This window comes from Syngnathus floridae, chromosome 21 (genome assembly GCF_059516105.1).
Source record: "Syngnathus floridae isolate MCC-2025c chromosome 21, RoL_Sflo_1.0, whole genome shotgun sequence".
NCBI lineage: Eukaryota > Metazoa > Chordata > Actinopteri > Syngnathiformes > Syngnathidae > Syngnathus > Syngnathus floridae.
This window is the reverse complement of record NC_142433.1, coordinates 5,809,111-5,836,131: the sequence shown is the minus strand read 5'-3', so window position 1 is coordinate 5,836,131 and position 27,021 is coordinate 5,809,111. Positions and strand designations below refer to the sequence as shown.

Genomic DNA, 27,021 nt, shown 5'->3' with positions numbered 1-27,021 from the left:
CTAGTGTAGTTGTGGACCACCACTGCTGCAGAAAATGAGAAGGATAGCAAAGTTAGTAGTTCCCCGTGTGACTTTGTTTCCGTGGTCTCTCCTGCCCCCTTGTGGTGAGCAGTGGTGCAACCACACTTGAGGTCTCGCCTCACTATTTATATGCTGGTCTTATTACTCTTCATGCATTCCTTTGTTCATGTAGTTATTTGCTCTCGCGAGTGTTTCGTCTAGTCCTAGCACAGACCCTCACCAAGTCCATCAAAGTGTGGAAAAAAATAGAAGTCAGGTGTCAGCTGATGTCCAAACGGTAAAAATATCAAGATCAAAAATATCACAGCGTCACTCTGCTCATGGCAACGCCAGCACACACCAAAACACAAACACACAGTCCTGCTTCACCCTCCTGTCACTCTCTTTATGGGTTATAATATTTTGCATACACACACACGACTTGCATATTTAAATTATTTCACTTTACCGCAGCCCATTGATTCAGTCAGCTGTTTTGCGTATATCAGTGAAGTTTGTGACTTCCTACTTTCCAGTTTCATTCGTCCAAATGCTCTCCTACAATGTGATTGGAGGAACTGGAATCCACTGTGGGGAGTGAGTGAGGTTTAGAGAGAGAGAGAGAGAGGTTGAGCGAGGGCATTTCCATGGAGAGAAGCCCTGTGCACTTGTTAAGCTGGCTCGTTTTGTGTTTGTGATCCCATGAGATGCTTTCGTCTTCCTTTGGATCCTAACCAGGCGTCTTTTTTTGAGGGGGAGGCTTGGGGGGGTATGGACTTCCTGTGTGACCCAACTGTCATAGCGCCCATCTTAGTGGTGACGGTGCATTTCCTCACCGTGGCCGGCTTTTGGTTCTACCGCCGTCGGCGCCGTCATCGTCAGCGTCTCCTCGCGCCACATATGCTTGAAGAAGGTAATAACTGCCCAAACAGGAAGGAAGTAGATCTTGTCATATTAGACATGAGACACTTCCTGTTGACGCTCCACCCACTTTTTTATTTCTGTTAGCATCCCGTTAGCTTTTCTGTTCCAGGTAGCATCCTATTACCTTTTTGGCCTTTCAGAAATAGACACCTGTTGCCTTGTCAGGTTTTAGCATGTAGCATTAGCGCTCTGGGCCCAGTTCTATTTTAAAGGCAGACACGTTGTTTCTCCAGTTACCGTGAAACAACCCGCGTATGAGTATTTGCTCGTGCTCCGAGTCCATATTTGGATCTTAAAGTGGGGCCATGCTTTATCAGACGCTTTGTTCAACTGTTGGCTGTTTGCACTGTGAGCTGCCAGTAAGCCACTTGTGTGTTGTTTTTTTTTCCTGCCCACACTTAACTTGCTGGATAATCAAAAATAGTCCGCCATTACAAAAATAATAAGGTTTCATTCTGATTTTTGGACAATCTTTTTTATCCTGATTCAACACTGGTGTTCCTCAGGGCTGTATCTTGGGGCCCTGAGTGTTTTTTTTTTTGTCTTGTTCGTTTAATATCAAATTCCTCATGTAACCTTTGATTTGTTTATGTTGTCACCCGCATCTAGCAATTCGGCTGAACTTCGAGCTCAGGTCACATTGCAGGCTTAGCATCTTAAGCCCATTTAGGATTTGTTGCTTTTGCGCGAGACACGCGACTGATTTGATCTGCTTGCAATGCGGTTGGCTCGAATAGTAACTCGCTACTTTGGCATGAGAAGGGAAACAAATGCTGAGCTCTCTGCGCTGACCGAGCGCTACGTATTTTGCTTGCTTTACCTTTTATGCTGCAAGTGTACCTAATGTTATGGTCCTTGAGGGCGAGGAGGAACACCAAGTGACTCGTGAGAGCAATTTAAATAATTTGCTTGACCTAATGTAATATCCTGTGAGTTCATAAATCGATTAGAATATAATCTTGTGAAAACAATCTAAAATGCTTCTTTCAAATGGCCACACGAGGGCGGTACGCTGCACGCTCATCTGTTGACAAGCTAATTGTAGGCTGCTGCTTAGTGGTATGGACAGTATGTGGGTGGCTTGCTCTTCAGGTCCATGTGGGATTAAAGACTGACAATTAAACAGAGTGAAACTGAAAAGGAGAGGATGCCACGATGCCAGGAGAAGGAAGGGTGAGCGAGGGAGATTAGAGCGAGAGTAGCACTAATCTGAGTTGCTCTGGTGTGAGTCTGCTTCATGTCAAGTTGATGCCAGACCGGAAGCCGGAAAGAAAGAGATGGGAGTCCCCCAGAGGAGGAAAAAGGCTTTGATACTTTAATCTGCGCATGAGAGCCACCATTTGATGTCGCTTTCTCTTTTGTCTTAAGTGGACTTTGAAGAATTTGACTCAGCATCCTCTTTGCTGCCGCCTCTCTCCCTCCCGCTTGGCTCCTAACATGACACAGCAACATTTTTCTCCGGGCAGGATGCGAGGAGCCAAGTGAGGCGGAGCTTCTGCGTTGTAAGGATTGTGATTGGATACCGGCATCTCAAATCAGGAACAATTACAGACTTGGCTGACTGGCCTTGACGATGGAAACGAGCCTAAAAGCACAAGAGACTCAAAAGGGTGGAAGCCGGTGTAAAAATAGAACTTGGTTAGCATGGCAGAGTGAGGCGAGAAGATGAGGAAGTGCCCCGGAGAGCCTCGGCCAGCTGATCTCTGCACAAGGCGGGGGAAGTGAAGTCATCGAGCTAAGAGGCGGGGCTTAGGGAGACGAGGCATCCTGACACAACACGTGTGGAGAGTGCAGAAGCGAGCGACCGGCCGAGGTGATATGGCGGGAGAGGACGGCTGATTGGGACTTAGCGGGTGGCGGCTAAGGATTAGCACGTCTCGTGGACACTCTTTTGGAGACTATGTGGCCTGATTACAGGAATGAGTCTTGCCTCAACGCCCACCTGTACTCGCGCATGTGCTGTGCAGGTCAGTGTGTGTGTGTGTTTAGGAGGGTGTGTGTGTGAGAACCAATGTGTATTTGACAGAGGTTTGTGTGTGCATGTCAACAAGACTCGCCCCATTGTATCCCCAATGAGTGCCAATGTGTGACAGTTACCTCCAAATCGCGATGCAGCACACACACAATTATCTCGTATGATACAGTCATCCACTTAGTGTGTGTGTGTGAGTGAGACATAAAAGTGGCGGAAAGCATATTTGCTCTCAGCTGAAACACCCGGACAGCAGGTTTGGGAAGCAAGGCGTGTTGCAGTGTCGTGAAACTATGTCGCAAGTGCCTGTTGAAATAAGATGGCTCTGCCTTCCTGCTTGACTTATATACATTTGAGATATCTATCCTGCTTCATTCAACATCCTCCCGGCTTTAAAGCTGATTGATTTATTAGCGGTCGCTAATGGACCTCATGTTGTGGTCATGACCTTTTGCCACTTTGCAGCACAAACACTACAATGTGCCACTCAAGTGTGTGAACAAAAACAATTGTTGTCTATTAGCCACAATGAAGGCTCTTCCCAATCTCTGCCAATTTACTGGAAAAGTTGTGTGAGGGGAAATCCAGCACGATCAGAATGAAAGTGAGTGTATTTCGGGCCCACATCGCTAACTCTCCTCTTTCTCGATTCCCTGCAGACGAGCGCGACAGAGTTCAGAAGAAGACGTTCACAAAGTGGGTCAACAAGCATCTCATCAAGGTACCGGCATTCTTACACAATTGTCGTTCACTATTCACGCATTACCGGTGCTCTTAAAACATCCCAAGGCGCCATTTCAGATATAAAAGTAGTGCAATGGTGTCAAGAAATTCGGTTGCTAGTTTATATCTGTTTGTCTGTGTTACACTGCCCCCTAGTGGCTTACATTGGAAGGAGCAGCACAATGCGCGTTGAATTGATGCAAAAACGACGTTCAGTTCTTTACATTACGATTTGATGAAGCAATGAATTTATATTCAGCTGATTTCAATTTTATAGCGTGTAATTTTTCTTATTTGATAAAACACATGATTAAAAGCAGTCACCACTGTACGGGTTCTTTTCTTCGGATTCGATGTTACCGACAGCCGATAGCCGTTTGTGTCGCAGCTGTGAAGTGCACTGGGCGGCTTTGTAATCTGCGCTCAAACAGCGGTCGCCAGGAATGGAATGCGGGACGTCCGTGTCACACGACTGAGGACAGAGACGTCAGTACAACCTCGTAACTGTGAGGCAACTGCGCTGACAGCCACCGCTGGCACATGAAACTCGATACCGGCCAGTATGCAAATGTAGGTCACGGATCACTAAACAGCATTTGGGCTGCGTGCTGGGATACCATGCATAAAAAAAAAATAGATACCGTATTTTCCGGACTATAAGGCGCACCTTCAATGAATGGCCCATTTTAAAACTTTGTCCTTATATAAGGCGCACCGGACTATAAGGCTCACCATTAATGCATCATGTCAGAATTTTAATCCAAATCAAATCATTCTCCATTTTATCTTTTTTATTTCAACTTCAGACGCAACAAATTACATTATAATCACAAAATAATGATCCATAGTCTTTTTGATTCATGATTCATAGTCTTCAATGGGCCACTTATGATTGATTTCATGACACAATGCTTCGGGCCAGTTTAAATTTAAGAATTTGGTCCATATATAAGGCGCACCGGACTATACGCACTGTCGGCTTTTGAGAAAATTTTAGGTTTTTAGGTGCGCCTTATAGTCCGGAAAATACGGTATATATACTTAAAAATGGCTAATCCTGGACTAGCACGCATCCTGGACTAAATGCAAACACGCCCCCTTGTGGTGTTTATTAGCTACTGATTGGACCGTTAGCCTTTTGAGCTTATTTTTGAGTGACATCATCCTCGCCAGTTTGCTCAGTACATTGCAAACCTTGAGTTTAATATTTCATCTACACGCACGGGTGCATGTGTGTCTAGTGTACACACTCACAGCTATTTTTGCTGGTGTGCACACACACACACACACACACACACACACACACACACACACCAATGCAGTAGATAAGGAAGTTGTGTTTCAGTAGAACAGCTTCAAAGCAGAGTGGCTAATTAGAACTAATAAAAGTGCCTACAGGCATCCAAGTCACATTTGCACAAAGAGGTGGTTGCATCCGTTACTGTCAGTGACACGTCTTAAAAGTCGTCCAGCTCATGTTAGCTGCAGCGAATGTTCCAGTAACAAGCTGTCAGTCCTCACTATAAAATTCCTTTCACCTTGTTATCAACAACCCAGTTAAATAGCCCTGATTTACAAGTCATATGGTTGTGTGGAATGGGCAGTCCCGCCCCCCTCTTGTGGTGATATGTGGCACTGCAGCATCCCCCCAATTTAGTGAAGTGCCACTGAACTTCACCCAGGCAGAAAAGTCGTAGCGACACAGACGGACGCATCCTTGACTCTCGTCCTTGTTTGTATTTTCCACGATGTGCTTCCGCTAAGCCAGCTCTCGCCAGCTTCTCGTCGCCATGCCGACCGTCCTCGACCGCCCCACATATGCGTTGGCAGAGGTGCCTTTGGGACTTTGCCAATTAAATCGACTCTTAACGATAAATGGGTTGGGATTTCCAACATCCTCACCATTGCTGTGCTCTCGATCCCGCAGGTGAGGAAACATATCAGCGACCTCTACGAGGACCTGAGAGATGGACACAACCTCATCTCCTTGCTGGAGGTTCTCTCTGGCGTCACCCTGGTAGGGATCAAATCGTACTCTTCCCATTCACTCTCACGCTCTCCGACTCTCGCACTGCCTCAAGCTCTCATACGCGGTCAGGTGACTCTCCTTGTCACGCCTCCTCGCTGTCAAGACGATGCTGACGTCAGAACCGCCATCTGCGTCCCAATCAATTGTTCCTTCACTCATCTTCATGGCCTCCTTTTCTTTTCATCCCTCCCTCCCTCCTTCCACCGTTACCATAGCAACCCAGAAGCACCCCCTTCCTGAAAAGGGCGTGCCCCTCGCGTGCGCCTCCTCTCATCCTGCTCGTGGTGGAGGACGGTGATGATGATAATGAGGAGGAGGAAGGAGGAGCTCAGGGAGTAGGTGCCCGATTGCCCCCTGCCGCCCTCTAGGTGGCGCAATGGGGCTGCATGAGTGTGGATAACAGCACAAAGGAATGCCTCAAGGAAATAAAACTTATCATAGATTTGATGTGCTTCACATAATTCAACATTTTAAAGCACAAACTGAAGTACGGTAATGAAATAATATTCAAGCTGGGTATGGAAAGTTCTCACTAATCTTGCGTGAAATTCCCTTTTTGTCACCTTCTAATCCCTTTTTTGCAGTCCGCATGTCTTTACACGTGCACCGGCAATCAAATTCAGATTTTTTTTTTTTTTTTGCACGCTACAACAGTTCAGTTATTTCGTCTCCTCATTATTCTTGTCCGTGTGTGTGTTCCAGCCCAGAGAGAAGGGCCGCATGAGATTCCATCGGCTGCAGAATGTCCAAATAGCTCTGGACTTCCTAAAGCAAAGACAAGTACGTTGTCTTCTCCTCCTCACGTCTTTAAGCGTTTTATTTTTGTTTTGTTTTTTAACGACGGATGCTTTCCTCCTTCCAGGTCAAACTTGTCAACATCAGAAATGATGACATCACCGACGGGAACCCCAAACTCACGCTGGGTCTCATCTGGACCATCATTCTCCACTTCCAGGTCTGTTCCAGCTTTTCCTTCCTGTTCCTGCGCAATTTATTAGCTGGTGCTTCATTATGGCTCATGTTTTTATCATAATGGTCACTTATGATTTTGTGATGAATTGTCACGGCACAGAAGTGTAGTTTTGCATACCACAAGAGGGAGCCGGCATTCCCCTGATGGTTGTAGTCGGGTCCCGAAGCTCCTCAACGGCCTCACTGTCCAGATATTAAAAGCGTGAAGGTGACAGTGGCGGCCGGGTTGCTGCAGAAACGTGCTGGCAAAGCAGCAGCATGGCCGTGACTCAGCACGTCTATGTGTGTGTGTGTGTGTGTGGAGGGAGGGAGGCCAGCTTGTGGCTTGGACCTTACTTGACATTCCGATCATGGAAAGTATGAACAGTACTTGTGTGAGCTAATTATAAAAACATGTGGGTCATCGTCGTATTCCACTTAAGAATCAGGTTGAAAAAAAATGAGGACACCTCTGTGATGCTTTTGGTGCTTTTTGACGGGTTGTTTTTATTCAGCGTGGCCAAAAAATGTCACGGCGGCACTGCTAATCCTCTTAGTGATGCAACGTGTCACGTGTTGAATGTTACTGTTTCATGCTAGCACAGAGGCTGTCAACGTAGCGATCAGCTCCAGCGTGTGGATGGTTAACAAGCGAGAGAGCAGCAACAAGGAAGTGGAAAAGGAGGGGGAGGAGGAGGAGGAGGAGGAGAGTCGTGTGAGTGAGCAAGAGGGAGGGAGGGTTGCTTTCTATGTGAGAAAGTGACAGAGGAGGAGGAGAGAGCGAGAATGGAAGCTGCAGCAGCAGCCGGGAGATAAAAAAGCTTTTCCTCTGCTGACGAGCGAGCGAGGGAGAAAGCAGGCAGACGTCGTGAACCGGGCGAGGGGGAGGCCGAGAAGCAGTGACACCGTCGTTCGTCTCGAGGAGGAGACGCCCTATCAACCGAGTCAACTTCCAGCAGATGCTAAACATCCAGATCAGACCTTAGCGTCAACTGATGATCTCAGGAGCAGGGGCGGATCTGCTAGCAGAGCTAAAGCTCCCCTCCGGGGGGCAAAGACAGATCGAGGCTGGTGGTCCTTGCGCAAACTCTGGATATGTTGTGCCGTCCGTCGCACTGCGCCACCTGATGGAGGCTCGAGCTGGCACGCTGACAAAAGCTTTACGGCCGGCTGGCATCAATGAATGAAACTCCTCGACGTGGCTGACGTCAGTCTCGAGATCGAAGAAGAAGTCGGGCACGCTCACTCATTCCTCCACAGCTGGCGTCGACCGGGAAACAACGTGCAAGCAGAAAGGATTTCCACATGATGCCATGCCTGCCGGGAATTAGTCGCCGCTATGTTTTGAAGTCTGCAAGACCAGCAGCTCACGCCGATGCCAACCGGCCAGCAATCTGCGAGACGATTGGCCGAGCCCGGCAGCATCCTGTTTTTGCATTGGTCGGCCGCGCTCGGTGTGTTTCCCTCACAACCAATCGGGACGCCGTGCACGGCTCGGAAAGCGGAGCTTTCATTCACTACACATCCACATCCACCGCATCTCCTTTTAATACCTCCTCCGGATCGGAACCCCACCAGGGATGACCTATCACTCACTCAAAGCCGCGCGGATTTTCCTGTTTCTGGTGTGCCCCCGCGTCCTTGAACCCTCACAGAAGTCTTCCGGGGAATTGAAAAAAAAATAAAAATAGGGCAGGTGCTATGTGCGTGCTGATTCTCTGACTGCGGCTTGAGAGTGCAGGCACTCTCACAAGATGACCACGTAAGATGCGGCAGGGTGGGGGTGAAGCGGCCACTGAATCATTTATCGGCTGAGGAAGGTTCCATCTCGGAGCGCGCATCCATATTGTTCGTCAGCTCCTATATGCTTTCCCATTCGGGACTCAAGACGAGAAGATGGGGAACTCCATGGGTTGCGTCAGGCCTCCGCCAGACTCTGAACTTGTCGGAGAGCCTCCGCTGTCATCCAAGAAGCGATTACGTTTCAGGCGGAGGCGCAAGGGACGCAAAAACAGGAAAGTCGATGTCCAAGATGCCGTCGAGACAAAGCCTTCTTTTCAAGGAACTTTGGACTCTCCTCTAATGTTGGAACATTCCAGGATGCTTTCGCCCGTATCTGCGTATTCTCCCTCTGGTGGTCTTCCCCAAGCTCAGCGTAGTCCCAAACTCAGTCCGGGCTGGAGAGGAATTTTCTGCCTCCCCGGCGAGGAAGACGCCGCCAGTGCCATCGTGGACGTCTCCAGCATCCCCGGCCAAACCACCGCCACCACAGCGACTTCGTCCGGTAGCGCCACCCCAGGAGGGGGGAGGCTCTGCCGCGTTCGAGAGAAAGTCCACGGCGTCCTGGAGAAACCTTCCGTGCTTGAAGAAGAGAAAGCGAAGGGTGAGAGGACGCTGCCTGAAAGGATTCAACGACGGCAAGTTGAGACGATGCCTTCTTTGGGAGAGCACAACGGCGTGGTCCACATCCGAGAGGTGGATGGGAAGCTCTGCGTGGTGCAGACGGTGTACCCCAGCGATTATGGCTCTCCGGCATGGAGGGCCCAAAGTGACCGTGAAGTGGAAGTCCACAAAGAGGCTCCTGCTCCTTTCCCGGTTGCAGGACCTATTCTCAAAGTCCACCTGTCGGAGGATGAAGGAGACACGCAAGATGAGGCCTTCGACCAAATATGGATGGCGGACAACATGGCCGCCGCTGAAGGACTTAGCGTAGACACGCCGAGTCGAGCGCAGGAGAGATACTCTCTCTTGGAGTCGGGCTACGCCAGCGACCTGCCGCTGACCTCGCCAGAAACGGCTGTCACCACTCCCAGCCGGGGGGACTGGCAGATGTTGCTAAGCGCTAGCTCGGCCGAAAGACTGGACGCGGCGGCGGCAGAGACGGCGCTGCAGCAACGGGCTGCCGCTAGACAACTGCCACAGGTCAGCCCAGATCTCAAAAACTGGTTCTTGAAGGAACCAGCAGGGGTTATCCTCCTAATTCGGATTTATTTGCTGCATTTTTTGTCAGGCATGTGAGTGGGCGACTGTTGGTGCCTCCAACATGTCGCTATCATTGGGCTTCTAATGATGCCTTGTCTGCATGTTATCAGGCACAGTGGCCTTGTGTTTCCTGCCTCTGTCCCAAGAGTCTAATCAAGGCGACACAGAGCAGCTTGCCTTTTTTTACTTCCTTGCTCTTTATTTGTGTTTGGATTGAAATGACTGTTAGGAGCCCATAAATATTCATTCGAAGCTTCTCTGCCGCCATCAGGGTGATGCAAAAATGTGCCGCATAGCTGCCAGGTTGATGCTAGGTGCACTTTGCTGAGTCACTGCTGTGTCTGCACACATTTCAAAATATTCTCTTGATCTGATGTGGCCTTGGAATGATGATGAGGGTGAAATGAAACCGCGTCGGCACGCTAAGCTCAACTCGTTGACTTTGAGAGTCATGGCCGCCATGAGCTGTTGGAATAATCCATTTGAGTTGGCTAAATAGATAGTGAAGTCTGTTCCCATGGCAACCACACAGGATATTTTACTGAAGGTTCCAGGTTCTAACAAAATGGTCGGGCTGATTTTGGGAGGCGTTTCCGTTTGTATTCCGACGCAGATTTCCGAGATCTACGTGTGCGGCGAGTCGGGCGACCTCACCGCCAAGGAGAAGCTGCTGCTATGGAGCCAGCAGGCCACCGAAGGCTACCCGGGCCTCCGCTGTGTCAACTTCACCTCTTCGTGGAGCGACGGACGCATGTTCAATGCTCTGCTGCACAGATACAGGTTAGTTAATTGGGAATCCCAGCTGCATATTTTATTTTATTTTTTTTTTAATAATTATCCTCCCCAACAAGACCCGACCTGATCAACATGGAGGTGGTGGCACAGCAGAGCAACCGTGAGAACCTCGAGCAGGCCTTTGAGATTGCCGAGTCGCTAGGGGTGACCAGACTGCTGGACGCCGAGGGTGAGGAAACATTTCACACGCCATGCTGGACGGAGTTTTATTAACTGCCGTGACTTTTGACTTTGGAGGAGGAACTCCTCAGTTGCACAGTGAATTATCTATTATGTCGCAGTTCAAAAGCTCAGATTTTTTTCTCTAGTTTTCTATTAGTGGATGAATGTTTTTAAATTGTAATTATTTAAATAATATATAATACTATTTTTTTTTTCCCCAGACGTGGATGTTCCGTCCCCAGATGAGAAGTCGGTCATCACGTACGTCTCGTCCATCTATGACGCCTTCCCCAAAATCCCAGAGGGAGGCGAGGGCATTGCCGCACACGTATGACCCAATCGATGTCATTTATTTGCCTTTTTGTCATACCGCCACATCACTCAAATGTTCTTATTTTGAACATTTCAGGAAGTGGATCAGCGCTGGTCCGAGTATCAGTCCAAGTTCTTGTCTCTGCTCCAATGGAGCCGCCAGCAAACGGCCGTCATGGCCAACAGGAACTTTCCACAGAACCCAGTAGAACTCAAGGTGAAGCCATGTTTTTTTTTTTTGTGGTACCTTTCCTCAGCCAGTCACTGAAAAAAAGTCTCTCATGTTCCTGCAGGCACTTTACAACGAATACGTCCACTTTAAGGAGACGGAGATTCCCGCTAAAGAGCTGGAAAAAAGTCACGTGGAACACCTCTATAAACTTCTGGAGGTAATTATTCGCCGCGCCGTTGTTATCGTCAACACACCATGACCTCGTCACACTTGTGTGCGTCATAAGGTGTGGATGGAATTTGGCCGCGTGAAGCTTCCTCAGGGCCTCCATCCCAACGACTTGGAGGAGGAGTGGGGCAAACTCATCCTGGAGATGCTGGAGAGGGAGAAGCTTCTTCGACCTGCAGTGGACAGGCACGTTTTCATTTTTCGTTCCTGCCCATCTTCACGTATAGCCTGAGTGCACATATGTATTGTACTGCCCCCTTGTGGCCAATATTGTAGTGATTTCAATATGTGTGTTCAGGCTTGAGTTGCTGCTCCAGAGAGCAAACAAATTCCAGAACCTGGCCTTGGACTGCGAGGAGAAGCTCACCCTGGCGAAGAACACGCTACAAGCCGTGAGTACTGGCGTCATTGACGTGACCTCCGATACGGTTTGACTGACGGCTCCCGTGCGGCACAGGACATGTCGCGGGCGGAGAGCGGCGAGACGGCGCAGTGCGGGAGCGAGCTGGCCTGCTACCTGCAAGACTGCGAAGCGCTGATGGCACAAATGCAGCAGGAGCTCAAAGTCCTCCGGAGTGAAAAGTACTACCAAGTGGAGCAGCTCGCGTTCAGGTAGGACGAGAACGTCAAAGCACTTTTGCAATTTTGCATCTTGAGGAGGTCCACTTTATTTATTCATTTTAGAGTCAAAATATTTTTAATGTAAAGTGTTTATTTGGGTGTAATGACTAAAAAGAATCTGCACGTTGGCATGCAGATTGTCGTGCCTTGAAGAGGAGCTGGTGTCTCTCCGACTTCAGTGTTCCAGCCTGTACAGAAAAGGTCACTTTGCGGGGGGCGAGCTTCTCAGCCGGCGCGCCCCCGTCGAGGGCCCCGGGCTTTCTCTGGGCCAGACCCTGCTGGGGGCCGCTGGGGCTGCCCTGATCCGCCGCCCCATGGCACGTTCCCAGCTGGTGGCCATGTCGTCATCCGAGGACGAGGGCGGCCTGAGGTTCATCTACGAGCTTCTGGGATGGGTGGAGGAGACGCAGGTACGATCGGGCACGTGTTCGGACGCCCCTGAGGATGCCTAGCTTAACTTTTGTGGGTGCTTCAGGAGCTTCTGGAAGGAGCTGAATGGGGGGCGGACCTTCCTTCTGTGGAGAACAACCTGCAGGAACATAACAGTGTGCACACGGCCGTGGAGGAGCTGATGAGCGGCCTGCAGGAGGCTCGCAGCTACGAGGTGTGTGCTCGCTTACACCTTAGAGACAATTCCACAGTGTCAGGCCAGCGATCCTGATATTTGTGTCGTAGGCCAAAGTGTCGGTCAACTTCAGAAGCAACTACTCGGAGACGCTGGCTAAACTGGAGCAGCAGTACTGCAAACTACTGGTCAGCACACACACAGACACAAAACATCTCACTCGCTTACATGCTAACGGCGTGCGGCGTGCTTTAGGAGCACTCGTCGTGGCGGCTCCGCAGCCTGGAGAGTCTTCATGCACTGGTGCGCGACTGCACCGAGGAGCTGATCTGGCTGAACGAACGCGAGGAAGACGAGATCGCATTCGACTGGAGCCACAACAACACCAACATGGAAGCCAAGCAGGAGATGTACAGCGTAAGCCGGTTGAAAATTCATTGGTCTGCCATCTAGTGGTGAAGACTCTCATTTACAACTTTAGAATGAACTTTTTTATTTTCAAAAATGATTCGAGGGCCACTGATTGTTGACTATGCGTTCAGGAGTTGAGGCGCGAGCTGGACGAGAAACACAACGTGATGCGCTCCCTCCAGGAAACAGCGCTTCGCCTGTGTCAGGAAAACCATCCGGCCAAGCAGACTCTGGAGGTGAGCACCAGAAGCTTCTTCATTTCCTTCTTAAGGACAAAAAATACATAAATATATTTTTGCAGGCCTACAGTGCGGCGCTGCAGACGCAGTGGCAGTGGGTGGACCAGCTTTGCGTGTGCGTGGAGCAGCACCTGAAAGACAACACGGCCTACTTCCAGTTCATGAGCGACGCGCGCCACTCTGAGATGTACCTGAAGCAGCTTCAGGAGAGCATCAAGAGGCAGTACACCTGCGACAGGAACAGCCGCCTCAGCAGGCTGGAGGACCTACTGCAGGATTCCATGGTACGCGTTTGCCAAAAGTGGCAAAAGTTGGTTTTGATCTCATATTTTTTTTTGTTTGTGCGGCTGCAGGAGGAGAAGGAGCAGCTGATCGAGCACCGGGGGAAGGTGGCCAGTCTGGTGGGCCGCGCCAAGACGCTGGTGCAGCTGCGGCCCCGCTGCGCCGACACCCCTCTGCCGGCGGCCACGCCCGTCCGTGCCGTCTGCGACTATAAACAAATCGAGGTAGCCGACTTTTTTTTTTTTTTTTATTTTCACCAGATCGCCACCGTAATCCCCTCCAACCTGCTCACTGAGATGACATTTGCTGTTTTATTGAACGGTCACATGGTACACGAGCACAAATTCTCTTTTCTTCTCTCTCCATCCCTGCATCTTTTTCCTCTTTTCACTTCTTCCCATCCTCCCGTCCTTCTCCTCACTCGCCCGTCGGCCCGCCAAGACAAACGTTCAGGTAGAGCGGCCGTTTTGTTTTATTGATTGCTTCCGATTGGCTCCGCCTCCACGCTCGCTCAAGTCACACCAGTCTTAAATAAACGCAATTTGCTTACTTGGCTAACGAAAACATTGCGATGCTTTGCGCTCGGCCACGGTGTTTGATACGGGTCCTTTGAAGATCTTCGGATTGCGCAATGTGCTCAAATTGTTTTTGGAAGTTGCGAATGGGCTTGTTTGGTGCAATTTCCCATCATCATCTCAACAAAACTCATTCAACCATCAGCGTTTGGGCTTTGATTTCCGTATGTGCATGTCATTTCATCACTGACACATTTGAGTTCTTTCAATCATCTTAACGCTCAATAATTTATTTCTTCCTCTCTCCCCCGCCCTGCATCGTCATTTTCACTCCCGTCTAATCACATCGTGCTCCATCCCGGCCGGCGTCCTCCAGATCACCATCATCCGTGGCGAGGAATGCGTGCTGGAGGACAACGGCCAGCGCAGCAAGTGGAAAGTGATCAGCCCCACGGGCAACGAGGCCATGGTGCCGTCCGTCTGCTTCACCGTGCCGCCGCCCAACCAGGAGGCCATCGATGCCGCCGGCAGGTTGGAACGCACGCCGCCATCTTTTCTTTTTGAATGTTTGGGTAGTGAGACCGTGGCGTGGGTGGTGCTTGCAGGACGGAGCAGTTGTACCAGCAGGTGATGTCGTTATGGCACCAGCTGCACATCAACATGAAGAGCGTGGTCTCCTGGCACTACCTCCTTAAAGATCTCGGCGCCGTCTCAGAGTGGAACCTAGACACGGTCAGTCGGGATCTGAACGTTTTTTTGCTTGCCATCTCAATTGGCCACAAAATATCCGAATTTGGATGTCCTCAGGTCCGCAGCCAGTCCCCGTCGGAGCGCCAGCAAGTCCTGGACCACCTGGACTCCCACCTGTCGGACTTCCTGTCCGATAGCAGAGAGAGCTCGCTCTTCACGCCGGCCGAGCGACGCGAGCTGGAGGCGGACGTCCGGCAGGCGCAGCTGCGCTGCCGTGAACTGCTGCTCAGCATGGAGAGCGGTGAGAGAGTGCGCCCCAAACCAAGGTCCCGAAGCTCCCTCAAGGCTTACCCAAGATCACAACCTCTTGTGTGTCTTCAGAGGAGAAAGACGAGTCGGTGTCGCGCTCGTACATGTCGGAGCTGCAGAACGTCACCTTGCGTCTCAAAGAGGCCGAGGAGAGGTTGATCGGCGCCATCCAGACGTCCGGCCGGCTAGCCGACGACAGCGCCGACAACGCCGTCAGGATAGCCGAGCAGGAGGTCACCTGAAATTTTATCACATCAAGAAACAAATAGTTTGATAACATCTGCCTTCAAATACTGCTTCCTTCTTTCCAGGAAGTGGAGCATGACCTGGACGCGCTTCGCTCCAACCTGGGCGACGTGTCTCGGCGCTGCGTGGCCTTCTTGGAGGACAAGCCGGCGTCCTCGGGCGTCCCCGCCCTGCGCTCGGAACTCAACCAGGCCGTGGAGAAGATGGACAAGCTGCACCACCTCTCGTCCGTCTTTCTGCAAAAGTCAGTGTGCTCACGATTAAACAACAGCATGGTAAAGTTCACACCGGTAAAGAGATATTTATTTTGGTCCTACCTAGATTAAAAACGGTGGACGTGCTGATGCGCTGCCTGGAGGAGGCGGAGAGTCAGGTCAGGAAGTACGAGAGCAGGCTGAGCGAGGAGGACATCATTCCTGCCGACGCGGCGGCTATCCAAAGTCTCCGAGATCAATTAGGGGTACGGTGGCTGAAAGGGACATATTTTAAATGCAAGTCAGCAACTTTGATTTCTTTCTCGGCAGAAATGGCAATGCGAGCTGTCCGACCAGGAGGGCGTCTTTGAATCCCTTCAGTCGGACGTCCTCCGGGCCAAAGAGGCGGCGTCCCACCTCGCCGCCATCCACCCGGACCGCAGCCCCGAGTTGGAGCGCTACCAGGAACGAGCCGATCAAGCGGCGGAGCGGTGGAGCGGCGTGAAGAAGCAGATGGAAACGAGGTGAGCGGTGCCCGGAATTTCTGCTAACGACCCAGGCTACACTGAACTCATCTCAAACATTTTGGGTGCAGGCGGGCGGAGCTACAGGCCATCGCTTCGGTTCTGCAGCAGTACAGAGACGGCCACTCGGAGCTGACGACGTGGATCCAAGAGACCACGCAGCGGCAGGAGAACACACCGGCCGGGACCACCGACAGCAAGGCGCTCTCCGAGGAACTGGCGCAGCAGACGGTCAGTTATTATTTGCGCTTGTGATAATAGTGCTGATTACGTAACACTACAATGTCGTGAAAATTATTCTATAAATGTAATTTTAGGCTTTGGTAGCCGAGATTGAGGAGAACCAGACCAAACTAGATGATTGCCAAACTCACTCCAAACAGTACTGCACCTCAGTCAAGGTAAAGTGTTAAGACAAAAGCAATCAAGTTTTGCGACGCAAGAGAATAAAAGTTGCAATTGCTTTCTCTGCAGGACTACGAGCTTCAGCTGATGACTTTCAGAGCCTTTGTGGAGTCCATGCACAAATCGCCGGTGAAGAGGAGGAGGATGCACTCTTCCTCGGACGCCATCACTCAGGAGGTGCCTTCATCGGAAATGCAAGTTCGCGTATGAATACAGATCAGCAAGATTTTTTTTTTTTTTTCTGGGCCAGTTCATGGACCTCCGCACACGCTACACGGCCTTGGTCACGTTGACTACGCAACACGTCAAATACATCAGCGACGCCCTCCGGCGACTTGAAGAAGAAGAGGTAAAGCTAATATACTTTGGAACCATCTAAGTGAGTTTTATAAGAGCGGTGGGTAATAATTGTTGTTCCCACGCCTGCAGAAAGAAGTGGAGGAGGAGAAGCAGGCCAGGGTGGGTCAGGTGTCGGACCTGCTGGCTTGGATCGGAGGTCTTCAGGGACGGAGCGCCGGCCCCAACCCCGAGTCGTCACTCGCCGCGCAACAGGTCGACATTCGATTCCATTAGCGTAGCATTGCAGACATGAATAATGCTACGTTAGCTTAGCGACAGAGCCAACCCTGCACATGAAATTCTAATATTAACCGTTTTTAATTCACGCAGGCCATCAGCGAGCAACTTGCCGCCAAGAAAGACGACGTGGGCGAAGCCATTCGAAGCACGCAGGTCTTTCTTCTCTCCAAACAAGCCGCCAAGTAAGTCCCGTCACACCCACGCCACGTCCACTGTCGTCCATCGTCCGACCCTGTCGCCCCGCCCGTCCGCAGACTGTCTCCGGACGAGCGCGCCCACGTGGAGGCGCAGCTGGACCAGCTGACGTCAACCTACCGCGACATGTGCGAGGCCTCCACGCAGCAAATGCAGCAGCTGGAGCAGCAACTGGCCAAGGAGGAGGAGAGGAAGGTGGGTGCAAAAGTCACTTTAAATCTCCACATCACTCACAAATGCGTGCATGTGGCGTGTTCACAATGTCACGTGTATGCAAAAGGTCACATTGTTCATTTTGCCCACGCCTGCACTCGTGTCATTTAACTCCACCGCCAAGCTCATTTCATGAATTCATGTTGTCATTCTCATCACAACCAATCACAGCTGCCCATCTGCTGTTGTCATAACAATAGTACAGGAGAGGTAAACCTGTACATAACTCTTTATGGTACCTAATACAGTGCCCTTTGGCTCTATTGCAAACTTACAAGTAGCATAAAAATCATGTTTGACATTGAGTACACTGGTATAAATCTGATTGTGTTGCTTTGCAAAAAAAAACCAAAACACCATGAGCATGTTGTGTCCAGATCACGAGTGTTGAAGTGTGTCTGACTTGATGTCGTTTGTTCTAATGCAATTCTCTAACCGTGTGTCACTCTTCAAAGCAGCATTTTGCTTGCCAACAACCACTAACCGCAAGCAACCACAAAGGAGAATTGTGGACGTCACCGGACGTTTAGCGTTAGCGTTCACAGTATTGTTAAAAAGAAAAAAAAAAAAAGGTCGGAATGGAGTGTGGCATGCACAACGCTAACATCAGCTTCTTACTCCGCGCCGCGCCGCATTCTACCCGTTAAGCGTGCCTTTCCACGAGCTGGTAAGTACTGCTCGCTTCTTTTATTATGTTGCCTCAAAAAATGCTAAACTACTTTGCTTGTTTTCGTTCATGCGCTTATTTTGCGGGGAATTTTACTTTAGAATACAACAGGCAGTTTTAATGCCTGCTTAATGTTATGTAAAATATATCTTTTTTTAAATACAATTTTAAGTTTGATTTATTATAATTACAAGTAGTGTCATTTATTCGAAATTGTAAAAGTGGCTCTGTTTGATTAGTCCTTAAAGCTACATACAGTAACGTAACGCATGTGAATTTATAGCATGACATCAAAAATATAAATATTATAACGGATTTTTTTCATTTTGTAGATAGCACCTTGCATCGCCGGCGTGCTGGATTTGGGGAGCGTGGAAACATTCCCAGTGTTCCAAGCCGCTCAGCGGGGTCTGATTGATCAGGACACAGCTCGCTTTCTCTTGGAGGCCCAGGTTGTCACCACAGGGGGGCTCATCTCATCTGATGGTCTCCTCGTCCTCTCACTGGACGCGAGTCTCAGCGAGGGTTTGATTGACGCTCACGCTCGGGAGTCCCTCTCAAAGTTGGAGAGCGCTCGGCTTCTGGTGGAATCAGCGACTGATGGGCAACAACTGAGTGTGCGTGCGTTCGCTGCAGCTGTGGAGTCTGGGCTCATTTGTGAGGAGGCGGGACTTGGTATTCTGGAAATTCTCATGAGAGAAGAAGACTTGACGCTCTTGACGTCCAGGAGCCTTCAGGCCAAGCTTGAGTCCAGGCTCCAACGCAGAGAACTGATCGATCCAAACACAGCTGAGAAAGTCAGCCTGAGTGAGCTGCTTCGGCGCTGCGTCCCGAACGACGACGACTCGGGTCTTCTACTTCCTGTCAAACAGCAACCCGGAGGAAGCGTCTGCCTTCGCTCCGGGAGAAAAGTTGGCATCTTCCGTGCCATTGAGGAAGGCCTGATTGACCGACAAGTGGCCAAGCGACTCCTTGAAGCTCAGCTGTACGCCGGTGGGATCGTGGACCCCCGATCTGGACACCGGCTGACGATTCACGAGGCCATTGGTCATGGACTGGTAGACCAGGACTTGGCTTGCTCCTTGTTGGTGCGACAGCTCCAAAACGGCGGCATTCTCGATCCCGTGACTCGAGAACGTTTAGATTTGGAGGGCGCTATCCATCTGGACCTCCTTTCTGCTCGTATGGCTCTGTCGGTCCTCGAATCCCTCCAGACGTTTATGGGGATGATGTGGCCCGAATCTGGTGAAGTCCTGTCTATCTCGGAGGCTCTCGAGCAAGGAGTCGTCTCAGGGGAGCTGGCACGGAACATCCTCAAGCAGCGTAACGCCGTCGGAGTGTTGTACAACCCGGAAACTCTACAGTTGCTGCCCTTTGAGGAAGTTCTGGAGCCCAGTGGCGTCCGTGTTCTCAAAGACATCCATTTGCCAGATGTTCTCCCCAACATGAATCGTCCGAGTTTGGGTTCTTCAAGCTCCTCTGCTGACCTGATGGATGCGACAGACGCCCGCCAGCAAGCCGAACACAAGCTGCTCTTCCATCTCACGACTCACAGCTACGTAAACGCACATTCGGGGGAACGCGTTGTGATCTTTGACCCCGAGTTGCCGGAGGTCGTGAACGCAATTCAGCCAGAGCGGTGGATTCGGAAAGGCGCTTCAGTTGATCCAGCAACTGATCAGCGAGCGACCGATCTCGATGACGCGGTTGCTTTGCTTTCTCGTGACCTGGATTCAGAAAACCAGAAGGTGACTCCTTTGAAGATCAAAATGGATGATGATACCTCAGCTAACATCACCTCATCGGAGAGCTCGCTTGGCCCTGAAGTGGACAAGCGTCCAGAGCCGGATTGTTCCATGGACCTTTTGAGTCACTTTGCTGCAAATGTTGAGAAGAGAATCCAGCAAGCCATAGAGGACGCCATACCACAGATCACGACTGTTGAGAAGATTCTCAAAGCAAAAACTAAAGATGAAATAGAGATGACCGTCCTGGATGGTCTACCAATTGATTTCAGAACTGAACACATAGGCTACCAAGAGAAAGAACCCGTCATGGGGAACGACGCAGAATGGGAGAAGACTTTGAGCTTTGAAAAAGAGGCTTCTGTTGCCGTGGAGAAGCAAGAACCACTTTTGGAGGCTAAAGAAAGTAAAAGCAAGAAAAAGAAGAGGAGTAAAAAGAAGGCAAGAATAACAGAGGAAGAACCGAAAACACAGCAAGTGGAAATCAAAATTCCGTCGGAAACGTCTCAGCTGGAGAAAGCTTCGTTTAGTGAGGACAAGACGATTCATGAGGACAACGCTGAGTCACAGACACAAGCAGAGGCCCAACCTCAACCACCTCAAAATGAAGAAACCAGGCATGTGAAAGGAGCAACCGACAAGATGGTACAGCCGAGAGGAGACTTGGAGGTGTTAGAGGACAAGAAAGTTGTTGAGGAAGTTGAGAAGAGCAAGACCACAGACATGACACGAAAGAGTGAGGAGAAGTACAAAGTTGGAGATTGTTGTGAAAAAGTTGCAAGACAAGCAGAACAATGTGAGGCCCTGTGCACACGAGCAGAACAAGAGAAGAAAGAGGAACAACCAGTTGAAGCTACCAAAGGTTTGAACGTTACGTGTCCAGAAACTGCTACGCTCCTGTCAGAAGACGTTTGTCCTGATTCCGGATCAGCAGCACTTCCTGAGCCACTTCCAGTTTTTGCGAAGCAAGGAGCAGAAGATGAGATGTCAAGTGAAGATGAGGTGACCTCCACTTCTGGCAAGGTACGTAACTGCAAACGATACATCTCGTCAATTCTTCTCAATGGATCACCGCCATTTTTGTTGTGTTCCCAAAAGGCGTCATCGCTCGTGCGTCAGGAATGCTTGGAGCATGACCAGAGGATGGTGGCGCTTGTCTCCATGGTCAGACACGTGGAGGTCCGACTCAAGCAGCAACAGCAGCAATCGGTGGGACGCAGCCTCGGCGCCTTAGATGACATCATCAGGCAGGCGCAGGTGATGACATCACGAGAGTCAATCCTCCAGTGATGTTTAGTTTCGCACTCACAAGAGCGTTTGTTGACTCATCAGGATCTGGACGTGGAGCTACGAGACCTGGAGCCTGAAGTCAGCGTAGAAGCCAAGGCTGCTCAGAAGCTCTTGATGCTTCACCGCAGAGATGTTCCTCCGCAGCTCCTCATGGCTCTGGAGAAAGACCAGCAGAGCTTGACGCGAACGTACCAGACGGCCAGAACACTTTGTGAGGATGTCTTGCAAAACCTGCAAAACCACCGAGATTCATACAAGGTTGGACACAAAAAAAAAAATGCGTTGAGCTCAAAACGGGAACTGATGAAGTCATGTTTATCAGGAGGCCGTCGAAGCTGAGCTGAAGTCGCTTGGGGGCAGAGTGGAGGCTCTGATGTCCTGGTTGAGAGAGACAGAGGTTCTTGTCAGTGACGAGACGGACCAAGATGGCCAGCAATTGCGTCTTTCCGAGGCAAGTTTCATCATCACTGAGTCAGCGTCTTTTTTTTATGGGACGGCGGTATCAAAGTTCTCTCTGGCGTCTCGTCTTCAAGGAGCTTCAGTCCGGCCTGGCGTCTCGCTCCGGCGACGTAGCCCAGGTGGCCTTGGATATCCAACATTTTGTCTCTGAGCGGGCACAGGACCTGGCGCCCCGGCAGAGCAGGCGCCTTCTGGGGCAGCTACAGCAGCTGCAGGGGGCCTTCCACAGCACGGCGGGCCAAACTCGGGCTCGGGTCGCCGCTCAGCGCCAACGTGACGAAGAGGAGGAGTGGCGGCGCCAGCAGAACCGTAGCGCTGACCTTGAGGAGAAACCAAAGGAGACAGAGGTTTGGAAAACGAGCAATGAGTCCAGTTGGTTTGTGTTTTTTTTTTTTTTACTAACTCAGAAAAGTAACTCGCACTGCATGTGTTTTCCTCCCCCGGCGTGCCACACGCGTGTTTTTAACATGTTTGCCTTGCTCTTGCAGATGGCCACCAACAGGAGCCGCTCACCCTTGCTTATTGATATGCGATGCGGGGAAACTTGCAATAATAAAAATATTTTTTCCCTTTGTGTGATTTTATTGTGTCTTTGAGGGCGTGTATCTGGACACAATATGCTCCTAAGTTGACACGAAGTTAAGATTCTTTATTTATTTGCCTCTTATTGATGTTTGTCTGTGTGTGGTGGTCCTCCATCTGCTCAGGTGGTCCAGCAACAGAAAGTGGAATGTTCTCACAAACTGGAAGATCTCAGTGCCTGGTTGGCAGGAGCCGCCGCCGCTCTGGCCCATCAGAAAGCAGAACCGACCGTGGAATCGGACGACATGAGCGTCTTGCAGGTCAAGCAGGAGAAGTTAAAGGTGCCAAACATCAAGTCGATCTTCTTCCACGCTTGGACCGAAATGAGTTTTTTATTTTTACCATGGGTGTCTCTTTGCAGGAAGTACAGAAGGACCTCCAGAGTCGTGCGGAAGACGTGGCCGAGGCCATCCGCTCAGCGGAGGACTTGCTGGCCGAGCGACGGGAAAGCTTAAGTGCAGAAGAGCGAGAGGGCCTGCAGGTGGCGCTAGCACAGATGAAAGAGCAGTACGCCGCCCTTACGGAGGCGGCCAAAGCATCCGTGACGGAGGTGGACGCTTCAGTCAGCGCCATGTTGCAGCACAACACGCAGAAGGTGAGAATGTCTTTAAATATTTTTGATCAATATCTTTTAGCACATTGCAGCTTTATTTATTTATTTATTCCTGATTTAATTTTTAGGCAAAAGCTTTTGAGGAGCTTCAGCAGACCCAGGACCAGATAGACTCGCTGCTGAAGGACTTGTCGGCCGCTCATGGTTCAGCAACTCACGACGTCACCGACCTGCCTTCCTCGCAGCCCGACGATGCAGTCACATCCCACACGGGGGCGCTGCAGGTCCGTATGCTAAACACTGCTCACCAAAATGTCTGGTGCCTCTCTGTGACTCTTCCAGTCTCAGTTTTGTAACGTGCCGATGACATGCTGTTGGCTCTTCTGTGACGTAGGCCGAGCTTCAGAGGCTGCAGGCTCAGCAGGCCCAGCTCCTGCAAATCAGCCAGTCAGCTCGCACGTTGCTGGACCAACCCGACTCCACAGTTCCTCCTGAGGAGAAACGACGTCTGCGAGCCACGCTTGACCGGCTGCAGGCCGAGCACCAACAGAAGCTTCACGGCTGCCAGGTAGACTTTGAAAATGCTCCACGGAAACAACGAGCATTACTAACCTTTCGGTCTGTCCGCTTTCAGGAGCGACTGAGGAAATCCGAGGCGCTGAAGGACGAGCTGGCAAAGTATCTCCAGGAACACGGCGATCTGAGCGCCTGGCTGGAGCAGAGCGAGCAGGAGCTGAAATGTTTGGGGGAAGGCGAAACGGATGCTCAAGAACTGAAGAACCGGCTGGAGGAGCACAGAAAGGTAGTGAAGCCTTGTCCATGACTTGTGTTGCTTAGCAACTCAACTCATGTTTTCATGGTGTTCCACAGCTGGCCGAGGACGTCATCTGCCACAAGGCCGACTTGCGCTTCGTCTCTATCTCGGGTCAGAAGGTCCTGGATTCCTGTCAGGGTGTTCTCGAGCAGCAAGAGGGCGCCGGCGATGCTGCCGCTCTGGAAGCCACCAAGCAGCTGGTGACCGACAAGCTGCAAGACGCTAACCACCGATATACCTCACTCCACGCCAAGGTGAGCACTTTATGGAGAAGATGATGGTGGAAAGATGTTGACAAACACTTTGTCGCAGTCGTCAGAGTTGGGCGGCCGCCTGTCGGGCCTGTTGGAGCGCTACCAGCAGTACCAGGACGAGGTGGTCTCGCTCCATTCGTGGCTCAGCGCCCAGGAGCAGAACCAAAGCATCGCCAAGTCCGGCGGAGACACCGACCCCCATGACCTGCAGGACACGCTGCGGCAAGTCCAGGTAAAGCCTGCCAAAATAGTTTTTCCATGTGATATGATGGTGAGCATTTTCTTCTGTGTGCATTTCAGCTGCTACAGGATGAGCTGGCCGAGCGTTCGGTCCAATTGGAAAAGGTCAAGCGAGCCGGAAGAGTTCTGGTCAGCGCGGACGAGTCTCCGTCCCTGAAGGCCGTGGACATCCTGTGCGCCGCAGGTACGGAGCAACGCCCCCAATAGAACCTCGGCTTCCATTCAGTCTTCTCTCGTCTTTCTCCTTCAGACGGTTTAGAGAAGAGGTTCTCGTCTTTGTCGGCGTCCGTATCGGAACGGGCCGAGCAGCTCCAAACGGCCGTGGCCCAGTCTGTGAGCGTGCAGGAGGGCTTGAAGGGTCTGCTGGCCTGGCTCGACACACTAGATCTGGAACCCGTGCCCGTGGAGCCCACGGCGCAGGCGCTCCAAGATGCCCTCACTCAGAACCAGGTAGGACAACTTGGCAAGTCAGAAGAACATCTGAGGTTGAGGACCAACATTTTTCAAACCAATTTATTCCTCCCCAGAAACTTCGCCAGGAGCTGCTCTCACGGCAAGGCAGCGTGGAGGCCACACGGGACTCCGTCTCCAAGCTGCTTCAGAGCCCCGACGCCTCCACGGCGTCGGGCCTGCAGGGAGCGCTGGACGAGCTGACGCGAAGGTTCGCCGCCGCTCAGGTCAGCCAAGCCGAACGGGAGGCGGAGCTTAAACGCTTGCTGCCCCGGCTGGAGAGCTACGAGCGACTGGCGGCCGACCTGCAGGTCTTCATCCAGAGTCGCGCCAAGGCTCTGAGCCCGGCGGGGCAACCCGATCGTAGCGTGGACGACTACAGGCAGACGGTGGAGGTCAGCACAGTCATACTTTCTGCAGATGTGAATGTTTGTAAATGAAAAACAGCGACCGCTCCCACATGTTATAAACACGTTTAAAGATGCATTCATCAGCCAGCCCAAGTTTCAAGATGCTTTGCGGATCTTTTGGACAGGAAGTCAAGTCGGAGCTGCAACAGGAAGCTCCTCAGCTCAAGTCCTTCTGCGACTTGGCAGAAGAAGTCAGCACGTCACAAGTTTTGGGTCGCACGCAAAGCCTGCTGGGACACGTCAAAGGCGTGTCAGATGACTTCAAGCAACTGGAGGATGACGTCAACCAAAGGTAAGGAAAGACAGCAAATGTGTTCTTGGAGTCTCGTATTTATCGTGAAAAGCTCAAATGGTGACAAACATCTAACTGTGTCCACAGACTGGCGGCCATTTTGGCTTGCGAGCAGCAGCTGCTCCACTTTCGCGGGCTCTCCGGCTCCGTCCTCCGGTGGCTGCAGGCGGCGCAGGAGCAGCTGCCCGCCAAGGAGGTCGCCTTGGACACGGAGGCGCTGCAGAGGCGAGTGCAGCAGCTGCAGGTGGGTCCGTCCGCCAACACGCCACACGCCTGCGTGTGCCGCCTTCAGGGACTCGTCTTTAATCCCAACATGATGATGCCTTCAGGAGCTGTTGAAGGAGTGGGAGTCACAGGCGTCCAGGGTGCAGGAGTTGAACAAGAGCGGCTCCGAGCTGGAGGCGCAAGTCATCGACATCACGACACCGCAGAGTAAAGCAGGTAAGAGAAGCTCCTCCATTCTCCTGAATGAGAACATCCATTTGCAATATTTTTCATTCATTTTTTGTGTGTGTGTGTTTCACAGGTGCGCCCCAAATCAACGGCTCTGCTCCTGGCAGCGTCAACGGCATTCATACTTGCAAAGGTTCGAATGCCAAATGCATCTGCTTGCATGTTGCAACGCTTCTCATCCTCATGTTTCTCATCCCATGTCCCCTCAGACCTGACGGAGATCCAAGTGGCCGTGTCTGACGTCAACGCCCGACACGAGGCTCTGGGCGCGGACCTGACGGAGCGCCTGGGCCGCCAGCAGGCCTCGCTGGAACAGAGGCAGCAGGCCAGGCAAGGCGCAGAGGAACTGCAGAGCTGGCTGAAGGACAAGGAGAAGAACCTCGCGCAGGGACACGCCGCCTCGCCATCCAAGCCAGAAGTGGTGCGCGCCCAGGCCCAAGAGAACAAGGTCAGTTGTGATTTTTATGATTGTGCTGCAGCGGTATGTTTATGCCGGAGAAGCGCAACCGAACACTAATCTTAGATGACCTAACATCTCATAACGGCCAGGCGCTGCTGTCGGAGTTGGCCGAGCACTCGGCCAGGGTGGAGGAGCTCAAGGGAACCTTGAGGAAGCTCATCGCCGACAACCCTGACTCCCCCGAGGCCGACGCGTGGCGGCAACAGCTGCAGGAGATTGGTATGTGCTACCGACGACTCATTGAAACCTCCATTTTACATCACCACACACTCGTCACAAATGACGTTTTCATGAGAAGATCAAGAAACCAGTCCGGACACTTTTAAGTCATCTCTGCCATTCCCTCAGACTCCCGTTGGCTCGCGGCCAATCAGACGGCATCGCAGCGTCAGGCGGAGCTAGAGGCGTGCGCAGACCGGCTGGGCAGCTTTGCCGCGGCGGCGTCTCAACTGGGTCCATGGCTGCGGGAGAAGGAGCTCATGATGAGCGTGCTCGGACCTCTCAGCATCGACCCGAACATGCTCAACACCCAGAAGCAACAAGTGCAGGTTTGTGTGCACACAAAAGTTCAACACAACTGAATTGGAGATTGACAAACGTCACCATGTTCTTCTAGTTCATGCTGCGGGAGTTTGAGACACGTCGCCCGCAGTTCGAGCAGCTCACCCTCTCGGCCGAGGGCATCCTCTCGCAGACGCAGGACCCCAAAGAGCAGGAGGAGGTCCGGGCCGAGCTGGACTCGGTCTCCCGGCAGTGGCGCGACCTGACGGGCAAACTGGACCAACGCTCGGAGCATATCGACCAGGCGCAGGGCACCAGCGAGCGCTACCAGGCGTTGTTGCGCGAGCTCTCTACCAGCGCGGCGGCGCTCGCCGAACGTCTAGACGGCCAGGCGGAGCTGAGTGCTCGGCCCGAGGCGCTCAGGCAGCGCCTGCAGGAAACGGGCGAGATCCGCTCGGAACTGGAGAGGCGGCGCGGCGAGCTGGCCGAGGCCGAGCGGCTGTGCCAAGAGCTGAGCGCCATCGTGGCCGAACCTTACTTGAAGGACGAGCTGAAGAAGAGGCTGGAGAGCGTTAGCGGCCCGCTCAAGAGCTTGGAAGAACGAGCAGGTGCA

At 51.6% G+C, this 27,021-nt stretch overlaps 1 protein-coding gene across 10 annotated transcripts in view; it reads left to right on the top strand.

The window, feature by feature from the left end:
- macf1a (microtubule actin crosslinking factor 1a) overlaps positions 1-27,021 on the top strand; it is a 67,295-nt gene that overhangs the window by 13,500 nt on the left and 26,774 nt on the right. For 6 of the 10 annotated variants that reach the window (XM_088365088.1, XM_088365080.1, XM_088365087.1 and 3 more), the window contains 56 exons: positions 3,556-3,617; positions 5,547-5,636; positions 6,351-6,428; positions 6,511-6,603; positions 10,195-10,361; positions 10,433-10,545; positions 10,760-10,866; positions 10,948-11,067; positions 11,144-11,239; positions 11,309-11,436; positions 11,549-11,642; positions 11,708-11,862; positions 12,008-12,281; positions 12,347-12,475; positions 12,547-12,624; positions 12,692-12,853; positions 12,979-13,083; positions 13,149-13,370; positions 13,440-13,592; positions 14,260-14,414; positions 14,489-14,615; positions 14,691-14,874; positions 14,955-15,115; positions 15,194-15,372; positions 15,450-15,588; positions 15,653-15,846; positions 15,918-16,077; positions 16,164-16,247; positions 16,321-16,428; positions 16,502-16,600; positions 16,681-16,803; positions 16,921-17,012; positions 17,085-17,220; positions 18,238-20,673; positions 20,749-20,907; positions 20,983-21,198; positions 21,263-21,391; positions 21,474-21,746; positions 22,107-22,262; positions 22,343-22,576; positions 22,663-22,818; positions 22,929-23,102; positions 23,169-23,336; positions 23,405-23,602; positions 23,661-23,834; positions 23,903-24,026; positions 24,093-24,292; positions 24,370-24,687; positions 24,828-24,994; positions 25,082-25,238; positions 25,324-25,435; positions 25,521-25,580; positions 25,657-25,895; positions 25,997-26,126; positions 26,256-26,455; positions 26,524-27,016. In XM_088365088.1, the coding sequence (XP_088221214.1) occupies positions 3,556-3,617; positions 5,547-5,636; positions 6,351-6,428; positions 6,511-6,603; positions 10,195-10,361; positions 10,433-10,545; positions 10,760-10,866; positions 10,948-11,067; positions 11,144-11,239; positions 11,309-11,436; positions 11,549-11,642; positions 11,708-11,862; positions 12,008-12,281; positions 12,347-12,475; positions 12,547-12,624; positions 12,692-12,853; positions 12,979-13,083; positions 13,149-13,370; positions 13,440-13,592; positions 14,260-14,414; positions 14,489-14,615; positions 14,691-14,874; positions 14,955-15,115; positions 15,194-15,372; positions 15,450-15,588; positions 15,653-15,846; positions 15,918-16,077; positions 16,164-16,247; positions 16,321-16,428; positions 16,502-16,600; positions 16,681-16,803; positions 16,921-17,012; positions 17,085-17,220; positions 18,238-20,673; positions 20,749-20,907; positions 20,983-21,198; positions 21,263-21,391; positions 21,474-21,746; positions 22,107-22,262; positions 22,343-22,576; positions 22,663-22,818; positions 22,929-23,102; positions 23,169-23,336; positions 23,405-23,602; positions 23,661-23,834; positions 23,903-24,026; positions 24,093-24,292; positions 24,370-24,687; positions 24,828-24,994; positions 25,082-25,238; positions 25,324-25,435; positions 25,521-25,580; positions 25,657-25,895; positions 25,997-26,126; positions 26,256-26,455; positions 26,524-27,016 (11,040 nt within the window). Of the gene's footprint in view, positions 1-729; positions 914-2,706; positions 2,892-3,555; positions 3,618-5,546; positions 5,637-6,350; positions 6,429-6,510; positions 6,604-7,359; positions 9,522-10,194; positions 10,362-10,432; positions 10,546-10,759; positions 10,867-10,947; positions 11,068-11,143; positions 11,240-11,308; positions 11,437-11,548; positions 11,643-11,707; positions 11,863-12,007; positions 12,282-12,346; positions 12,476-12,546; positions 12,625-12,691; positions 12,854-12,978; positions 13,084-13,148; positions 13,371-13,439; positions 13,593-14,259; positions 14,415-14,488; positions 14,616-14,690; positions 14,875-14,954; positions 15,116-15,193; positions 15,373-15,449; positions 15,589-15,652; positions 15,847-15,917; positions 16,078-16,163; positions 16,248-16,320; positions 16,429-16,501; positions 16,601-16,680; positions 16,804-16,920; positions 17,013-17,084; positions 17,221-18,237; positions 20,674-20,748; positions 20,908-20,982; positions 21,199-21,262; positions 21,392-21,473; positions 21,747-22,106; positions 22,263-22,342; positions 22,577-22,662; positions 22,819-22,928; positions 23,103-23,168; positions 23,337-23,404; positions 23,603-23,660; positions 23,835-23,902; positions 24,027-24,092; positions 24,293-24,369; positions 24,688-24,827; positions 24,995-25,081; positions 25,239-25,323; positions 25,436-25,520; positions 25,581-25,656; positions 25,896-25,996; positions 26,127-26,255; positions 26,456-26,523; positions 27,017-27,021 lie in introns of those variants that run through there. The other 4 variants (XM_088365086.1, XM_088365079.1, XM_088365082.1 and 1 more) reach the window with 3 other exon arrangements.